This window comes from Nannobrachium achirus (assembly GCF_963921795.1).
Source record: "Nannobrachium achirus genome assembly, chromosome: 19".
Lineage (NCBI taxonomy): Eukaryota > Metazoa > Chordata > Actinopteri > Myctophiformes > Myctophidae > Nannobrachium > Nannobrachium achirus.
The window spans coordinates 41,946,237-41,965,683 of record NC_137826.1 but is presented as its reverse complement, the minus strand read 5'-3'; the positions used below and the strand labels follow the sequence as shown (position 1 = coordinate 41,965,683).

The following is a 19,447-nucleotide window of genomic DNA, read 5'->3' as shown; positions in this document are numbered from 1 at the left end:
CCAATGCACAGATCGTGAACCAATAGGATCCAGCGGCTGTTTTCAGCCGGTAGATCCGCCCCCTCTAGACCAAAATCAGCCTGTGTTAGGGAAGGCTACTACAGGAGCAACTGGCAACTAAGTTTCAATGTGCCTCATCCCCTCATGCCCATTAGACCAGATGTATACTTAGTTGTGCATTGTCTCACACCGAAGATGGCTGATCTACAAGCGCACAACACGGGGCAGCATCTTGTCACCCTATCGAAAATAGCCAATCTACAAGCTGAAAGTGATGATGTGTAACTAAGTAGAATAGAGCAAAAACTAGGAGACTAGTGGGTCAATCATCTCAAATGGGAAAAAAAATAAATATATATATATATATATATATATATATATATATATATATATATATATATAAAGATCCTTCTCAAAAAATTAGAATATTGTGTATAAGTAAAAGTACTTGACACTTTCATAGATTTCTTGAAACTTTCATATATTGTAGATACATTGGACATTCAGTGAATTATTCCAAAACTTTCTTTGTTAAAATTTTGAATTTGTATGGCATACAGCTCATGAATATCAAAAGTACATTTTTCAAAATATTACAATATTACACAAGACCACTCAAAACAAGGATTTATAATAGAGAAATGTCAACCTTCTGAAGTCAGAGTTGCTTTAAGTCCAGTGGGAAGTTTCCGAAGTCAGTTATGACTTGGGGTGCTAGGGCATCTTCAATGCTTTTTCACACAATATTCTAATTTTTCGAGAAGGATCTGTATATATATATATATATATATATATATATATATATATATATATATATATATAGTAGCTGATTGACTCAACAACGCAATAGGCAATATAAAAAAATACAAAATATTATAATGAAGGGATCAGCAGACGCACTGGCGGGTGGAGTCAAGGTTAAATGGGAAAGTAACAGAGAGATAGAGGAGATGACCTTGGGCAAAATAATTGGAGGGATGCACCGAAGATTAGATCCAATTTGCACAATGACATTTTCACATCAAATTATAGAGGAGAACTCTATATGTTGCCACGTAATAAACTGCTAGAAATCTGTTCCTCAGGTAGATCAGGGGAGGGGGGGGGGCATGTGCAGAATGTCGGCAGCAGGGGCGTCACAAGGGGGGGATGAAAGTGGGACTGAGTTACTAGGGCCCAAGGTGGAGGGGCCCTAGTAACTTTAGCTATTGAAAAATAGAAGATATACAAGCTCACAGCGCTGCGAGCTTGTAGATCTGCTATTTTTGAAAAGTCGTGAAAATATGTGCAAATCTTTGAATATGTATTTTTTTAAGCGAACATTTGTAACTCAAATTTTGCTTCTTGGGGGGGTCCCTGGAACTAAATATTTTGAGATGGGGGTCTGTGGCCAAATTCATATCATTTTGGGGGTCCTTCACATGAAAAAGTTTGAGCATCATTGACATGGAAACATGGGTTTCTTGCACACATTTTCACAAAAATAGCAGATCTACAAGCTTGCAGCGCGGCACTCGGTGAGCTTGTATATCTGCTATTTTTCAATAGTTAACATTCATGGGGGGCCCGCAGTGAATCCTTGTACCCAGGGCCCAGAATTTGGTGTGACGCCCCTGGTCGGCAGCATGTGCAGACTGCAGGCGGGGGGTGAGCCATATGCCAGGAGCCCACAGCAGGGTGCCTGGGACACGTACCTTTACTCTAAATACCAGCAGTAGCAGGGAGCAGGGAGCAGTGAGGATGAAAGATGGACGATAAGGTGGTTTCATTCGAAAGAAGGAGAAAGAGCCAATTAGCAGGTGATTATAAAGCAAGCCCGGCATAGACTGAATCATAGCATACCACAGCCACTGGGTTCTGACACAACCAAAAAAGCAGGCACAACGCAGAACCAGTATTGCAAACGGCGGCATTTGCAAAGTTATATTTCGTAAACAATCACGTTAACAACTACAATATTAAGCAAAAGATAAAAACAGAATGACCAATTACCCATAATTGTGCAACTTTAACTAAGATCACGCAGGCAATGTGAGAGGTGATGAGATCAAATGAGTGATTTGTGGTGAGACAGAGAGAAAAAGAGAGTAGGGATGGGACGATATGAACATTTCATATCACGATTATTGTGACAAAAGAAATCATGATTTATATTATCGCAATAATCAAAATCCATTATCCTTGGGTGGAACATTTGCCAAAAAATAGGCGATCTACAAGCTCACAACGCACGCGTTGTGAGCTTGTAGATCGCCTATTTTTTGGCAAAGACATTTGATAGAGAGTGGAAAAAAAAGACTGTATCAAGTACATATATTATAAGTACCTTTTACCAAAGGGTTTAAGTGGTACCGGATATGCAGCTTGGGCAAATAAAAGGTGAACTGATCCCAGTGCATGACGGAGGACGATATCACGATAAATTAAATCTCCACGATACGATTATCCTGAGTGTTTTTTATCACGATAATATCGCGTATCGTACCATCCCTAAAAGAGAGACAGACAGGCAGGCAGACAGACAGGCTCATAGCTGAGATAGGTCAATTTATTACGTTAGTACAAAGCCAATGTTTAGACAGTGTGTGAAGCTACTTTGGTCATGGTGTACTGCCTAACTTTGGATGAGCAATGTCCAATGTCATCAATAATGTTTCGTCATGACCTACATTTGGGCAACTGTCTCCTTTTCTTTTTCTCCTTTCTTTTTTTGCCTGTTCCTAAGAGAGAGCCCTTTAGAATACCACGCATGCAGCAGAGGATTTTAATCATTACAGCCCATCTGGCATCTAGCTGTCTTGTCTGTACTGCCACCACTGAAGCCTGGTTAAGAGCCAAGGAATGCGTACGCACATGCGCACGCACAGACACGTACACACACGCGCACGCACACACGCACACGCACACACACACACACACACACACACACACACAGAGCTACAAGATGAAGATATGTAGGTAGGCAAATGGAAACAGGACATTATGCCTTGAACAGTGTTTCTCCGACTTTTGCATTTCAAGGTCTCCCCTTAACTCTGACAGTGTACAAATGGAAGCAAATGAACTCTAACGGGTTCATTTGGTTGCATTTGTACACTGTCAGAGTTACAGACTTGAACGGGTCAATCAAGGCCCCCCTAAAGGAACCCACAGAGACCCTGGAATCCACTTTGAGAACCACTGGCCTAAAACATAGACGTAAAGTAAAGTGAGCGGCGCTATTTTCGACTTTTCATTAAAGTGTCCCGCGAAGCTTGGCTAATGTCGGGGTGGGACATTGGGACATACATGCGTACAAACAGACAAAGCCAGATGTAGGAGCGGTTACTTAGCACCGCTCAAAAACACACATTTGAACGCAGACGTACAAAACAAAACACACAAAAACACAAAAGATGCACACACACTCAGATAGTGTCAGACACACAGAAGAACAGGATTGTCGCCTAGAAGAGGACAAATAGCAGAGATCTGCTATCTGTCTGCAGTTCAAAGATAACACAGTATCAAGAGGAAATAAAACACTCTCAGCGACACACACCATCCTTTCAGATGCTTGTTTTGTCAGCAGACAGTCCTCCCACTGTCTTCCACCGCCACAGCCACGGACATTTCCCAGGACTCTCCAAGGGGTTACCATAACCCACTCATAACAACATCTGGCATCTACAAACTGTTTTCATTAACGCAGACGACGCCGCTATCAATAGGCTAAGTGTGTGACAAAATGGAGAGTAGGGCTGTCACAATTATTACATAATCGTCTAATCGCAGTTATTTGACATAACCGCGATTATTTTTCATAATCGTCATAATCATTTCCATGTTGAAAAATGTTCATATACTTTTTTAAAGTATAAAATAGTGGAAATAGCAGATCTACAAGCTCACAAAGCGTTGCATCGCAACGAGTTGTGAGCTTGTAGATCGGCTATTTCCACTATCAATGTTCTTTTTAAAGTAATATGTCAGTATATTTAGGTTATGCGTTAATCGCAATTATTTGAGTGACAATTAATCATCATGTAAAATGTCATAATCGTGACAGCCCTAATGGAGAGATGGGGAGTGCTCCCGTGAGTGTGCGAGGAAAAATACTAATAATGATAAAACGGTAGGAAAAAAGCAACACAACTGAATAAAAAGAACTGGCATTATAAAGCGTGGTAAACAAAACCAATCACATAAACCACATAAAAGATTCAGTGATGTAAGAAGAGCAGAATGGATATAAGAATAGATCATACGGGACGGCAGGGGCTCAGGGGTAGAGTGGCCGGTAGAGCGGTTGGACGGCAAACTATGAGGTTCCCAGTTCAATCCTGGGCTCCCCCAGAGTTAGTGTCCAAGTGTCCTTGAGCAAGACTCTGTCTGAACCCCTATAATTGCTCCTGATGAGTCGGTGCCTTGCATGGTTTCCTCCGCCATCGGTGTATGAATGTGCGTGGGAATGGGTGAATGTAATGCACAATCTATGTAAAGTGCAATATAAATGCACCATTTACCATAATACAACAGTGAGAGAATGAAACATGAGAGTGAGAACAGAACTGGGGGACTTGATCTGATCACCCCTCCCTCCCCCCCCTTGCCACCCATGTAGTTTTTGACATATTATGATCCAGTACCAAATGGCTTGGCTCGGTCGTGAGATATTTTGAAGATGCATGAGACCCTGTCAGCCGGGTGACCACAGACAAAAAAAAAAGAAGAAGATCGACCAAAACAAACAGACAAACAGAGTGGAGATGAAGTCGTAGTAGTCAAGGGGGGGCTTTGGAGTAGAACTGGTGCCAGGGCCAGCACAGCTCAGTCTTAATGCCGGACTGGACTGGACTGTATAGTATCCATACTGACTGATGGGAGTCCGACTGAGTTCAATCCCTTCAGAGACCCAGCCGGGGTTTATAAATAACCATGGAAGTGTCCTCTGAGAGTTGAGGAATGAGTCGCTCAGAGAATATAATGGAGAGGAGAGGAGGAAGGGGGGAAAGGAGGGAGGGAGGGAGGGAGAGAGAAGAGAGTGCATGAGGGGAAAGAGGAGGAGAGGAAGAAGGGGATGGGTGGGAAAGAGAAAGTGAGACGGGAGGGTGGATAGGAGAGATAGAAGGGGGTGTGCTGTATGTGTGAGAGAGAGAGGGAGGGAGAGGGGGGGGGGGGGGGGGGAGACTTGGAGGAGGCCATTATGGATCCCAGCTGAGCAGTAATATTCTCACAGAACCGCTGTGCGTGTGACATTATCAGATGACACTGCTGTTGAGCCCCGAGGACTGCGAGTAAAGTAAAACAAAGCTCACGAGCCGACAGTGACAGGCTGTCCCTGTGGACACCGGCATACATACAGTACAGTAGAGTACACACAGAACCCATACATGCATGGCGTGCACACAGCAGAGCATATTGTTGCAGCGAGGCGTTGTGTGCTTGTAGATCTGCCGTTTTCACTAGTCTTGTGCGACAGTCTTGTATGATGAAGCAGGGCTTTACTTTATGAGAGAAAACGTCCTTTGAAACTTGGAGATACAAGCTTTCTGCTTTCCTTTTTCCACCGCTAGGAGGAAACGACCACTAATCCACGTTCATTTTTCCAGGCGTGATTAACCTATAGCATGCATTCTAGCAGAACCCTGCCGCCGAGGGGCAATGTCCCAGCACAGTTCTCATACAGCCTTCATTTATCAGTCTGTGCTGCCTACCACATTAAAAGGACAGTAAAATCCAGAGTGTGTGTTTAATTCTGATGGTGTACAAAAATGTAACCAAATGGACCCCAGTTAGGGAGTGCAAGACTTGATTTACAATTGGTTGCACGTAGATACTGTATCGCCGCACGGGCAAAAATAGCAGCTTAATGGTTCAGAAGATGATGTTGTTGACCATTAATTTACTCCAAACTTGCTCACCTTGAATTATGGGAAAACCAACTATTGTGCACCACACACACACACACACACACACACACACACACACACACACACACACACACACACACACACACACACACACACACACACACACACACACACACACACACACACACACACACACACACACACACACACACACACACACACACACACACACACACACACGTCTCTCTCTCTCTCTCTCTCTCACACACGCGCATATACTGCACAAACCCTCTGAATTAGCCATTTGTCGGGGTGCTACTCACCTTGCACGATGCCCCAGGGGTACTGCCTGGCCCTCACCGTCTTGTTGCCCACTTTGACTTCCTCCACACTCCCCACCACAGCAAATGGTAGATGGGCCTGCTGGTCAGGGTCAGAGGTCAAAAGTAAAAAAAAAGAAAAAAAGAAAGGAAAATAAATAAGGTTACCAGAGTCACTTCCTTTCCTGGGAACAAGATTCTTACTTCCACCAAAGAGTTTATTTCCCGGTCACCGCCCTAGCAACGTATTTAATGTTGCGGCCACCAAAATCTAACTGGTTTTACAGATGTCAATGTTGGTGGAGAAATGATCCAACAACCAGTGGTGGTTGTTGGTCTAATTTTTTACTTGAGTAAAAGTATCAATACTGCAATGTAGAAATACTCCTTTACAAGTAATAGTCCAGAATTCAAAATGTACTTGAGTAAAAGTACAAAGGTATTGGCATCAAAACTAAAAGTAAAAGTACAACATGTTTGAAAATAGCAGATCTACAAGCTCACACGTTGTGAGCTTGTAGATCGGCTATTTTCAAATAGCCACGGTATAGAATAGGGCTAAAGTGCATTAATGTATGTTTTATAATATTATAATTTATATCTGCAAAGTAACTGGTAACTAAAGTTTTCAAATAAATGTAGTGGAGTAAAAGTACAATATTTAGATCCGAGATGTAGTGGAGTAGAAGTAAAAGTACTGAGAACTGGAAATACTCAAGTAAAGTACAAATACCTCAAAACTGTACTTTATTAAGTACAGTACTTAAGTAAATGTACTTAGCTACTTTACACCACTGCCAACAACTGGAGAACTGGGAGGGATGAAAGAGAACTTAACATTTGACTTTCAAATGAAACCCAATTTCACTGCAAGGAATTTTCTGTCTTATCTTTTTTTCACGACCCTAGAAGAACGCGCCGCAGAGTAGAGAACGTTGTTTACATACAAGACGGCACGCTGGAGCGGTTTGTTTACGTTTAACATGTGGCCGACTCGGGCTCGGAGGCATTTTTCATTGACACGATTAAACACAACGGTTCTTTATTGCTCTCAGAAGTTACTACGCTCCCGCCGAGGCCACAGAGTATCAGTGCATCACGAGGAAAACACGCCTGGCACGCAAACCGCAGAAATTAGGTGGCGACTTTAAACCAGCTGGCGAGCGGCGCGGCCGCCACAAATCTGCTGGACGGACGGTGATATCATCAACTAGGAATATACGGGGCAGTGATATGCGGGGCGAGGCCTCAATTCATCTCATCCGGTGGTTACGGGTTCTCTGCGCATGATTTGTTGCGTGCGCGCTTGCGCACGCAACAAATTTTCATGAGATGCGGTTTATTTTCAGAGTCGCTTTAACAACCCTGGAAAATATGTACCGATTGAGATATTTATAAGGGAAGTCAGAGGAAAGTATGCATCGCTGTGAGGCCCGTAACGTCCTGCTGCAGCATGGAGAGAGTGACAGAATGGGGAAACCAGCACTGTTAGACAGACCCCGTGTTCCACTTCAGTGTGTGTGTGAATGTGAAGGAACACACACACTACTTCCATTCCTAGTGCTGTCACCATAGTAAAAGGCATACTGTAATACATTATTTTACAATCATTTTCTATTACCGTCTCTGGCACTCCCATACAATTCAATGAACAACGTGGGACAAAACAATCTATGAAAAGCACTCACAAATAGCTTGTGTCCTTTTAAGCTGCAAAGTGCAGACCAGACCACACGTCTTAAGTCTTTTCAACACGCGTTAACAGCCACGCGCGTGGTTTCAAAATGCGTTTTTATGAAACGCATGGTTCAGCCTGTGTTAGGAACACTTCGCTCATCCTTGCATCCACTTGTTAATGTCAAAGGAATGGTCCTGCAGTTTTTTTCTGATGGCGCTGAAAGCGTGTCTTAAGAATAATTGATAAAAAGTCTATGTCGAAACCAGTGGCACCAGTAAACCACGCCCACTGCCATGCCCTAAAAACAGCATGCATGCCTGCAGAGTGTGGACGGTTCCAGAGTGAAGCTGCTTACGTTCATGGAGGCGTTGATCTCGGTCACAGCCTCGTCGTCGGTGGGGAACTGGTAGATCTGAACCCCGTTGCTCACCAGCTCGCTCATGATCTTGATCTTGAACTTGTGCAGCTCGCTCTTGGAGATGGTGTCTGCTTTGGCGATGATGGGGATGATGTTCACCTGAGAGGAGAGGGGAAGACGGTAAGTGAGAGAGAAACATGGATGAGAGACAGGTGGAAAACAGAGGAAAAGAGAGAGGACAACATAAATACTTCTTGTTATTAGAATGAGGTCCTTCTGGTCTGGAGAAGATTTGTTTCTTGTTTTTGTAGTTTTTACTTTACTTATGGTAACGCTTTATATTAAGGTTGCCTTAGCTAATTTATAATGCATTATACATAGAGCACTTATAAGACATTATAAGACTCTTTATAAATGTTTATAATCATGTATAACAGCTTATAACCACGTTTATAACACATTATCATAATATAAAGTGTTACCTTACTTATTATGTTTTATGTGAAAAGGATAGGCAAAATAAGCCATTGCCTTCAGCCTACATCTTTTTGGTCTAATCAATATATGATGTAAAAAAAAATATATGTAGAATTTTCTGTTCATGGCCTAAATAAACTATTACAAATATAGTAGTAGCAGTAGTAGTAGTAGTAGTAGTAGTAGTAGTAGTAGTAGTGCTGCTACTACTACTACTACTACTCAGGGCCGGATCTAGCCTTTAGTAGTAGGTGGGGCAGCAAGAAATGATAGGGGGGCACCTCCAGCCCACGCCGTTAGGCGTGGGCGGAAAAAAATGGGGGGATCAAACCCCCTGAAACACCCGAAATGCATAAAAAACAAAGCATTTTGGCACACTTATACCTATAACACGCATTACAAACAACAGGTCTTACACCTATCTCTCTCTGTCTCTATATATTGTAGTAGAGATGGACTGATTGCAAAATTCTTGGCCGGTACCGATCCACCGGTTTTATGAAGGTCTGACCTGCCAAAACTGATTTTCCGATACCGATTTCTTTAGCTATGAACTAGAAAATAGGGTTGCTCCAATACCCTTTTTTCAGGCCAAGTAGGCCTACAAGACATACTTCAATTTGAGTACCAATAAGCTAGAAGAACACTAATGCCAAATCAATCACAAAAGTACAATATCCAAAATCACAGACAATATCCAGTCTAATATGATATGGATATAATATTGATGCCAGCTGATCATTCACTGTAAGGCCTAAATGGTAAATGGTGCATTTATATAGCGCTTTTAATCCAAAGCGCTTTACTTGTGCATTACATTCACCCATTCACACACACATTCATACACCGGTGGCGGAGGAAGCCATGCAAGGCACCAACCTACTCACCGGAGGCAATTAGGGGTTCAGAGTCTTGCCCAAGGACCCTTCGACATTAACTCAGGGGGAGCCCGGATTCGAACTGGGAACCCTTCGGGATTTATACCCTTCATGCTCTAATACCAGTTTCTCTACCCCTGAGCTATGCCACCTAAAGTTAAAAATACATACTATTGTATATATTGTATAATTGCTGTGCCATTGCTTCTGTCTGTGTCACTGTTAGAGCTGCATGATTATGGCAAAACCTTTATTTTAAAATTATTGGTATACATATTGAGATCATTTATTTCAAATATTATTAATAATATTATTATTTAATAAAAAAAATTTAACATTGATTGTCTTAAAAGCTAAAATAAATAAGGTTGCATTCATTGTCTTCAAGGTGAGAAATTTACCTTGTGTCACAGTAGTCTGACTCTAGTCTATTCCTTCCTTTCAAATATTTAAGGGCAAAATATTACCTCATGACCCTGGCTGTTCCTGTTGTTTTGGGTTGTAAAACCTCTGTAAGGGACTTAAAATGTTACATAATACATTTCTGTTGCTTAATGTACTTTGTGAAACTATCGGAGGATACTATAACGACCTTTAACAGGCTTCACCTGGACATGCATTGATTAATCCAGCGTGTGGACAGACACACATGACAGTGACACCACGCAAAGTGAACTGACTTTTTTTTTTTCCAACAACAGAGAAACGGGAGGTGGTTTTCCTTTGAAACTGGCTAAAATAAAGGGAAATTTATAGGATGGCTTTTTCTGTCGCTTGCAACAGCTTTTGCAATGCTGTTGCTTTCTGTTAAATGAAAGTGAAAGTAAACTCATTCTGCATGGACCGTCTGGACTGGAGGCAGGAAAGCCTTGCGATGCTTTTTTTTTTTTCCTTCTTCTTTGAGACTACATTGACACAGGATTATGGAATATATCCTTACATTGCAAAGGTAATCAGCATCATCTGTATTCTGTTGTACTGTAGGCTGCCACTAAGTAGACTGGCTGCTATTTGCTAATGTTTAAATTAGTCCAGAGCATGTCAGTGACCGTCCGGTCACCGATGCGGCCGGCCGATTTTTGATTTTTGCATGCCATCATGTTTGGTGGGGCAGACAGGGCATTTAGGGGGGCATTGCCCCCCCTTGCCTATGCCTAGATCCGGCCCCGCTACTACTACTACTACACTTGCATATATGGTGTTTAGACACACTGCTACACCACAGCACCACCACTAGAAGGGTTATGGGGTCAACCAGAGAGCACACATGATATTAAAAATGCATGCATGCAGAGAGTACATTAAAAGGTAAAAGAACATACAGTATGCTACTATGGCTTGTGGTGGTGGTGGTTTGGCCTAGTTTAGTTTGGTCTGGAACCACTCCAGAGCTGCTAATGAGCGCCGCTGACAGGACAAATATAAAATGCTCAGTGTGACTGGCAAAGCTTCCTACAGAATGGAGCCAAGCGACTCCGGTCGATGAGATTAGGAAGGCACTACGCTTTTGGGACGGCCTGGTAAAGAGACACTGTAAACCAGGGGTCTTCAATGTTTTCAGGCCAAGGACCCCTTAGTCGAGGGAGAGATGAAGCAGGGACCCCCCACAACCTTCTCATAGATTCCATATAGTTTCATCGTTTGACAGCACAATAAGCAGTGTATTTTGGATTCATGTCAATTTGTGTTTTCTCACTTTTCTGATATTTAACCACTTCAGCCGGCCTTACCTAATAAACTTGACATTTTACTCTGTACTTAGCCTGCTCTTTTTCCCCTCTACACCAAAGCTCTTTGCCAAAAATAGCCGATCTACAAGCTCACAACGCCTCGCGCTGCGAGGCGTTGTGAGCTTGTAGATCTGCTATCTTTGGCTAAAGTTATCAGAATGTGGACACTAGGGTTCAAGTTGTTCATAAAAAAAGGACTGGAAGATTGGAGGGCCCCCTGTAGTAACTCTGAGGACCCCCTAGGGGTCCCGGACCCCCTGTGGAAGACCCCTGCTGTAAACCCAAGTCAAGTGAAGTCGAATATAGATGCAGGCGGTAACTGAATTAAACCAATACCGAGTTATTAAGAGTTATTAATTACGGCTGAGAGACAAGCCTGATCAGAACCCCAACGGAGACGTTCAACAGACAAAGAGTACGAAAATTAACAAGACACCATCACAAAGGAGTAGTGGAGGACCAAGCAAACACAAACACACACACACACACACCCACACACACACACACACACACACACACACAGTTTGTCCGCATTCCCCTGTACTGCCCTGTGGACACGGCTGCATTCATTACCCAAATCACACTAACGAGAAGGATTCACACAGATTCCAGTCATCAGCGCTGCGCTGTCGTGTCCCCGAGGACTCCTCGTTAGCACTTCCAAGAGAGGCTGTTGACAGACGGGGAAACCAAGCCTTTCCCACTCCAGGCCAGGAATTTGAATGGGAGACTTTCCTGTCACGAGACCAACCTTTCAGGGCAGGCTACAGTACCTTGTGTCAGGGTAGTGAGACCAACCTTCCAGGGCAGGCTACAGTACCTTGTGTCAGGGTAGTGAGACCAACCTTCCAGGGCAGGCTACAGTACCTTGTGTCAGGGTAGTGAGACCAACCTTCCAGGGCAGGCTACAGTACCTTGTGTCAGGGTAGTGAGACCAACCTTCCAGGGCAGGCTACAGTACCTTGTGTCAGGCAGGGTAGTGAGACCGACGGCAGCTATTATGCTGACACAAGGGTTTCATGATTTCATGAGTTGGCTGACGCTAGGGCTGTTTATGTCTGGGAGACACACTTTTGTCAACGACTATTTCCAAAGGAATTCTTTGTTTCATCTTAACCCAGTTTTTCCTCTACCAGTGGGACCACTAGTGGTCAATGACATAATTACAGGTGTTTCATGGAAGTGGGGACGAATATTTAAAAAATATAAGCAGAATGTACAGTAGCACTTGCCTACCCTCAATGACCATACAGGCTTATGCAAAGGCAAACTATTAAATTAAATTATATATATAAATATATACTATATATTTCTTTTTAATATTTTTTTATCTACCTTTATTGATAGGTATAGAGTAGGTTGACAGGATGAGGGGGTGACAAGCAGCAAAGGTCGTCGGGATCGGGACTCGAACCCGCGACACGCTGTCAGGCAAGATTACCAGGACAATTTAGATAGTATTTTTTTAATATAGACTGATGTCAGGCCATTTTCGACTTGGCATCTTATCGTTCATTGCAGCTATAGTGTGCATAGCTTCGATGTACAGATTATTTATGTTTTGATTATTTTAGTTTTTTATTCATTTTATTGAGTAGGATCTTGGTCTACCTACAGTATGGTTTTTTTAGATTACAATTTCTATGCATTTGATGTATTGATGTTGATGTATTGATTGTGAATCACCCTGGATTAAGCAGAGTGTCTGCTAAACGCCTACATTGTAAACTGTACAAAACGATAACTCAGTTCACACTCTGCTCAGCTCTCTTCCTGGCTTCAGCCACCTCTTAACCACACGCCCCGTTCTAGCAACGGCAATAATTCTTTCAATTCCCTCCCTCACTCACTGGACTGCTCAGCTATCTACAGACCACCATATCCTTTATAGGCTGAGTGGCACACACACACACACAGGGGCGTCACAAGGGAGGGGAAAGTGGGACTGAGTTACTAGGGCCCAAGGTGGAGGGGCCTGGAATTATTTTATACTTTAGCTATTGAAAAAAAGCAGATATACAAGCTTGTAGATCTGCTATTTTTGAAAAGTAAAGAAAATGTGCAAGTCTTTGAATATGTGTATTTTTTCTGGGGGTCCCTGGAACAAAATATTTTGGGATGGGGGTCCGTGGCCAAATACATATCATTTTGGGGATCCTTGACATGAAAAAGTTTGAGCACCACTGACATAGAAACATACTGTAGGTTTTGACATAGAAACATAGTTTTTTTTTTCAAAAAACCTTAGAAGTATTTGAAATATTCAAAGACTTGCACACATTTTCACAATTTTTTTCAAAAATAGCAGATCTACAAGCTCGCAGCGCGGCACCATAGTTAAAGCACAAAATGTGAGTGAACCCTTGTGCCCGGGGCCCAGAATGTGGTGCGACACCTCTGCACACACACCCCATTTACAAGAACAACACCATTGTCTCGCCTCTGCCGGCTAAGGGAACGCCGCTCTCTGAAGGAAACGCGGGCCGCTTTCTGCTCTACTGACCCGCTTCCTGACTCTGCAGGGCCGATAGGCCACGTCTGTGGTGGGCGATTCGCTTTTTGGCAGCGCTCTCAGATTTAAAAACAAGGCTCCCTGTTTAAGAGTGCCCTTTTAAGTCTGTTTAGTTTAGCACAAACATGTTTTGAGCTTTAAAAACGCTCTCAATCAGTGCTCAAAATGACACCAAGTTGGAGCACCGTAGTGAATTGACTTTTTTATTTATTTGGTAATCTGCTTACCTCGTGCCTACTTCATTCAGAACTTATAAAGTCAGTCGTAAACTATGGGGGGAGCACCAGAGCCTTCAAGACCGATAGAGTGATCATTGTTTGACTTTTATGACTATATTGGTATTAGCAATGTGTCATTTTTCTTTTACCACTTTCAACCCTGCACACCTATTTTGGGAGTGTAATTTAGGCGAAAATGTTCAAAAACTTTTCCAAAATAGCCAATCTACAATATCACTAATATTTGGAAACCTTTTGGGTTGTGTTTAAGCTTATTCATTTGCTTGCTTACAAGTACATTTGTTGCACTTTTGCCCAAAATCTCAAAACATCAGTAATCGTTGGTCCAGAATCAGACCCAAAAAGCTGGCATGGGTCAGGCTCTACTAGGCCAGGGAGGACACAGCCATGGCGAGGCTCTAGGGAGCACACACTGTCAGCCATGGTCAGGACCTCAGCTCCCACCCACAATGTGTGCATTTGTGCAGTCCTAACACTGCTCCTCATGTCTGGGAAGAGGCTACCGAATAAACACACCTGGCATGCATGCAAAACAAAAAGTGTGATGCATCAACAACGTTGGCCTGTGTTCACATTGGTATGTAGTAAAGAATAGATTGTATGCCCAATATGCCACTCAAAGAAATAAACAGGGGTGGTCCAACACTACTGTAACAGCTGAGACAGCTGTTTCACCTTTCATGGCAACAGCATAAAACCAAATCATGTCAATACTATTCATAATATTTCATAATAAATGTATTCCGTCCTTCCTTACCCAGGGGCTTACGACAGTGAAAGAGTTTTGGCTGAGCTAAGCGGCTATACTGGTGTTTAAACAGCATTAGTGTTACTTTGGTGTAGGACTCAGGTACAGTAAGCTGCCCTACAGGGGGATAGAGATAAATAGGGTAAGCTACAATGGCTTGGTTCGTACAAGGAAGAGTATTAGCTCAGGTAAGTTTCTATTCTTTGATTTAATACCGAATTTGGTTGCTGCTCTTTTGGAAAGTGTAGAGTGTTGACTAGGGCTGTCACAATTATTACATAATCATCTAATTGCAATTATTTGACATAATCGCAATTATTTGACATAATCGCAATTATTTTGTGATAATCGTCATAATCGTTTACATGTTGAAACATTTTTATATATGTTCAAACATTTAAAAAATAGTGGAAATAGCAGATCAACAAGCTCACAACGCTTTTAGATCGGCTATTTCCACTATCAATGTTCTTTTTAAAGTGTAAAGTTGTCAAATAGGTCCTTAATTTCTTTGTATATTTAGGTTATGTGTCATATCTGCCTACAAGCCAAACATTATTTTGGCTTCAAGCCAAACAGAAATGTAATTGTCAACGACAAAAACACAATTAAATCGTTAATCGCAATTATTTGGGTGACAATTAATTGTCATGTAAAATGTCATAATCGTGACAGCCCTAGAGTTGACAAAAAGTAGCATAGCATTCATGGCACACCTGTGACAAAAAAGTTTTTTTTTTTTTTTCCTTTTTTTTTGTCTTCTTCATGGGTAGCTAATCAATGAGAAAATATAAAAGCATTTTTTAAAAGCATACTTTAAGTAGATATGTTGCGAGAGTTGGTTGCAATGGGCTGCCCAGGTTTTGGATGGCATCAGGGGACAGGTGGCAAAAGTAGGCAAACAGCGTTTTGATAGCTGGCCGAGATAAGCCGCCAAGGTTTCGCTCACAGGCCGGCCATCTGTTTGTCTTGATGTGTCATCACATCGCTGCCTCAACAAACAATATATTATGGGTATCTATTGCCCTGAAAAACAACTTGACATTTGTGGTATCTAAGAAATACATACGGTACTGTAAATCGCTGTTAATTACAAATTTGACAAAACCATAAGTCAGTGTGACCCACAATGTGTGCTAGTTTGTTCTGCCGTTTTAAAAGGCAAGCCTGTATGGAAACCACTGCTAGATAACAACACTAGCACACAATCTGACAAAAGGTAAGTCTGGCACTGTTGTCGTCACCTCTGATGACTGTAGTCCTGTGTGTTATGTATGTGTTTGTGTGCGTCTTAAAAGGTCCTTGACTGAGTGCAGCTGAGGTCAAAGGCAGCACCTAGCCAGTGTTCCCTAAGCAACAACAGCCCATCAGTGTGCTGGTTCTTGCACCCTCACCAAGCTCGGCTTGATGGCTTCTTCTTTCTTTTTTTTTTTGCATTGCATTTTCTCCGGTTTTACATTGACAACATTCAATCTCACATTAGCCACTGCATCCATGCACTCTGATGCACTCATACACCCCTGATCCTGACTTCCACAACTCATTCCAACGGTTTTTGTTGAGTTTGACATTTCAGTTTGTTAATTATAAGTGTGGAGTGTGTGCATCTCCCTCCTTTGTTGCAACCTGCAAGCCAATTCTAACATAACGTCCCCGTAGCTCATTAAGTAGACTCAGCAGAATCGAGGAGGAACCATGTTGGACTAATGAACAACGCTGCTACAGCATGAGAGCAAAGAAGAAGTGTCACTTGCAGCCAGGAGGATGAGGGGGAGGTAAGCTGGATTGTGGAAGTTCACACGTTGCATTATGAATCATCACATCGTTCCCCTGCATTCAGCAGCCAAAAAGATACTGTGCTTCTTGCCACGTATTTCTGTCCCTGTCACACATGCTTTGCAGACATGGACAAGCTTTCACAACGGCACTTTTAACTTTCACCGTTTAATTGCTACCATCTCCTTTACACTTTTTTTTCCAAAAGGCGGCAATAATTGAGGAAAAAGTATTTATTCTGAGGAAAGAGGACATTTTATTAAATATAAATATATATATTCTTTTTAAATAGATCATTTTACGTGCCATTTTTCTAATATCTGTTATGTTGTTCTTTCTGTCTTGAATTCATCGGTTGGAGAGAGCCAGAAAGAAGGGTAGATTTATTCAAACTTCTCGTGAATTCACAACTCATCTCCCTGATGAAAAACAGCCTGTACACAGCTGAAGAGAAACAGTTCAACAGTTACAGACAGACACCACGCTCCTCCGGTCCTGATGAATGACTTTGTGGTCAAGTATGATCATCTATTTTAGGTTCTTTCTCATTTTCCCTCGTTCGTTGTCCTCTCTCACACGCTCTTTTGCCTTCTCCCCCAACTGGCCACCGAGTAACCCACCCCCACTTCCACGCTCTGAACTGTAGTTGTGATGTGTTTATTTTTTTTAGCCCCAGCAGCAGTGTTCATTTCGTCAAACTAAAACTATGACGAAAACTGTTCGTCAACCACCTTTTTTCACATATAAAAACTAAATAAAAACTAAGCCATGATGACTAAGACTAAATATATTGACAGTTTTGTCAACAGATAAAAACAAGACAAAAATGTTAGGGAGGAACACGTGAAGAGGAGGTCCAGTACAAGTCATTTTATACTTGGTTGCGTTCAGGTGTTTTGCTCTGAAACTAGCTCACAACGCACCACAGCACGACGCGTTGTGAGATTGTAGATTGGCTATTTTCAGCATGCAACCAAGCGTAAAATGGCCAAGGCCCGCCAACATAATTTTAGGCGACAAAATCAACTGTAGATTTAGTCGACTAAAATCTTATATTTAGTTGACTAAAACTAGACAAAGTCTAAAACAGTTGACTAAAATGTGACTAAAAATAAATGCAATTTTACTCAAAAGACAAGAATATAAAGATAAAAATGTGCCGTCAAAATCAACACTGCCCCACAGGGTGTCTAAGAGAACAATCCAGTGACCAACTGACCACGTCCCCTACAGCCCACTGTCGATGTATGGATGTCAGAACGTGCTTCCACTGCCCAAAGGGGAATCTACAAGCTACTCACACACACAACCTCCCTGAATGAACCACATCAATTTGTGTGTCCTACATTATGGAACAGGGCCCAGAACCAGTTTTTTTTTAGACTGTTTACACTGGGTTCTCGCATGACCAGAGAATACTAATGTGTTTTTCCTTAGAGACCCAAGCTAAAACTAACTGTCCCAATGTTCCAGGTAAGGATGGGAGAGTAATTCACAGGCATTCTTCTTGTTATCGATCCTGTTGTCTGTGATCTGTTAACTCTTACCTCATGATGATGGCGCGTTAGTAACTCTTCACAAATGTCCTTGATTAAGAATGCATGAAGGGTTTAACTGCAAAATCTGTCCACTTCCAAATCCACACATTAGCTTACCAGTAAGACGCCCTAAGGCCCTAAAGTGGCGAGGACGCGCACATGGGCGTGTGGCACGCATTCACCTGGGTGACAGCAGACTGCTGGGTGAGCGCTGGCTTTTTGGCATGGGATCAACTTTGACCAAAGAGATGACTGACATCATAGACCACATAAGACTGACACATTATGTCCATATACGGTCATTCCCAGACATGGGCTTAATATTGATGACATCAGGGATCTATGGGCATAAAAGCCATATATGGAGTGTGACAGGAGGCGTGACGGATGGACGGACATGGTCTGCAGGTCTTCATACTACCGTAATTGCTGGACTATAAGCCGCACCTGAATATAAGCCGCAGGTGTCCTTCCTGGTTCCTGGCTGCTAGAGCACGCCTGGTGGCCGTTAGCTGTAAAAATCTCTATATAAATCCTTGTTAAAGACCATTGTAAAACTAACTAACTGGCCGTTAACTGTAAAAATCGTTATATAAGCCGCACTGTTGTATAAGCCGCAGGGTTCAAAACATGGGAAAAAGCCGCGGCTTATAGTCCGGCAATTACGGGTAAATGCGACCTACGGTCTCAATAACAGATATTCATCCAGTCTTCCAGTATTTCAGTTTAGGAACAAGACCCTTAATCCTCAACAATACTCGATCAAGCTTCATGTCTATTCTTCCTATGTGGGGACAACGTATATACTAGGGATGCGAATCTCGACCACTGAGGCGATACGATACGGACCCCGATACACAGCCAGCGATACGATATAATTGCGATACATTGAAATCCTGACGATACGATACATCACGATCCACCCCTGTTCCCGATACGATGCGATACGATTCACGATTCACCACGATTCAAGCCCAAATCCCAAAATTTACAAAACATAGCGACTAAAAATTTATGAAATTTAAATTCAAGGCAATTTATTGTTTCACTGTAGTACTAGGCTCTGTCTAACAACCCAACATATAGTATTCTGGGAGAACACAAAGCTGCTGGCTATTGTAGAAGTGTTTGATAACTAATCATATAGAAGGCCTATGTCATTATTAGTAGGCCTATATGTCTTCAACTGGGAGTCAGGGACCCCAATCCAGGGTTATTACAGGGGGCCTGCCAAATATTTGTGTGATACAGTATAGCCTACAGCGAGGGTCCCTGCTTGATCTCTGTCTGAGCTAAGGGGTCCTTGACCTGAAAAACAATAAAGTCCCTCCCTGGTTTGTA

General features: G+C 42.4%; 1 protein-coding gene across 2 annotated transcripts in view; it reads right to left on the bottom strand.

Annotated features, from left to right (window-relative positions):
• The window catches only part of septin8a (septin 8a), a 61,997-nt gene that overhangs the window by 14,497 nt on the left and 28,053 nt on the right, over nt 1-19,447 (bottom strand). Inside the window, exons 5-6 of one of the 2 annotated variants that reach the window (XM_080748600.1) lie at nt 8,206-8,367; nt 6,176-6,275 (exon numbers count right to left, since the gene is read on the bottom strand). In XM_080748600.1, coding sequence (XP_080604726.1) covers nt 6,176-6,275; nt 8,206-8,367 — 262 coding nt within the window. The remainder of the gene's footprint in view (nt 1-6,175; nt 6,276-8,205; nt 8,368-19,447) is intronic. The other variant, XM_080748601.1, reaches the window with a different exon arrangement.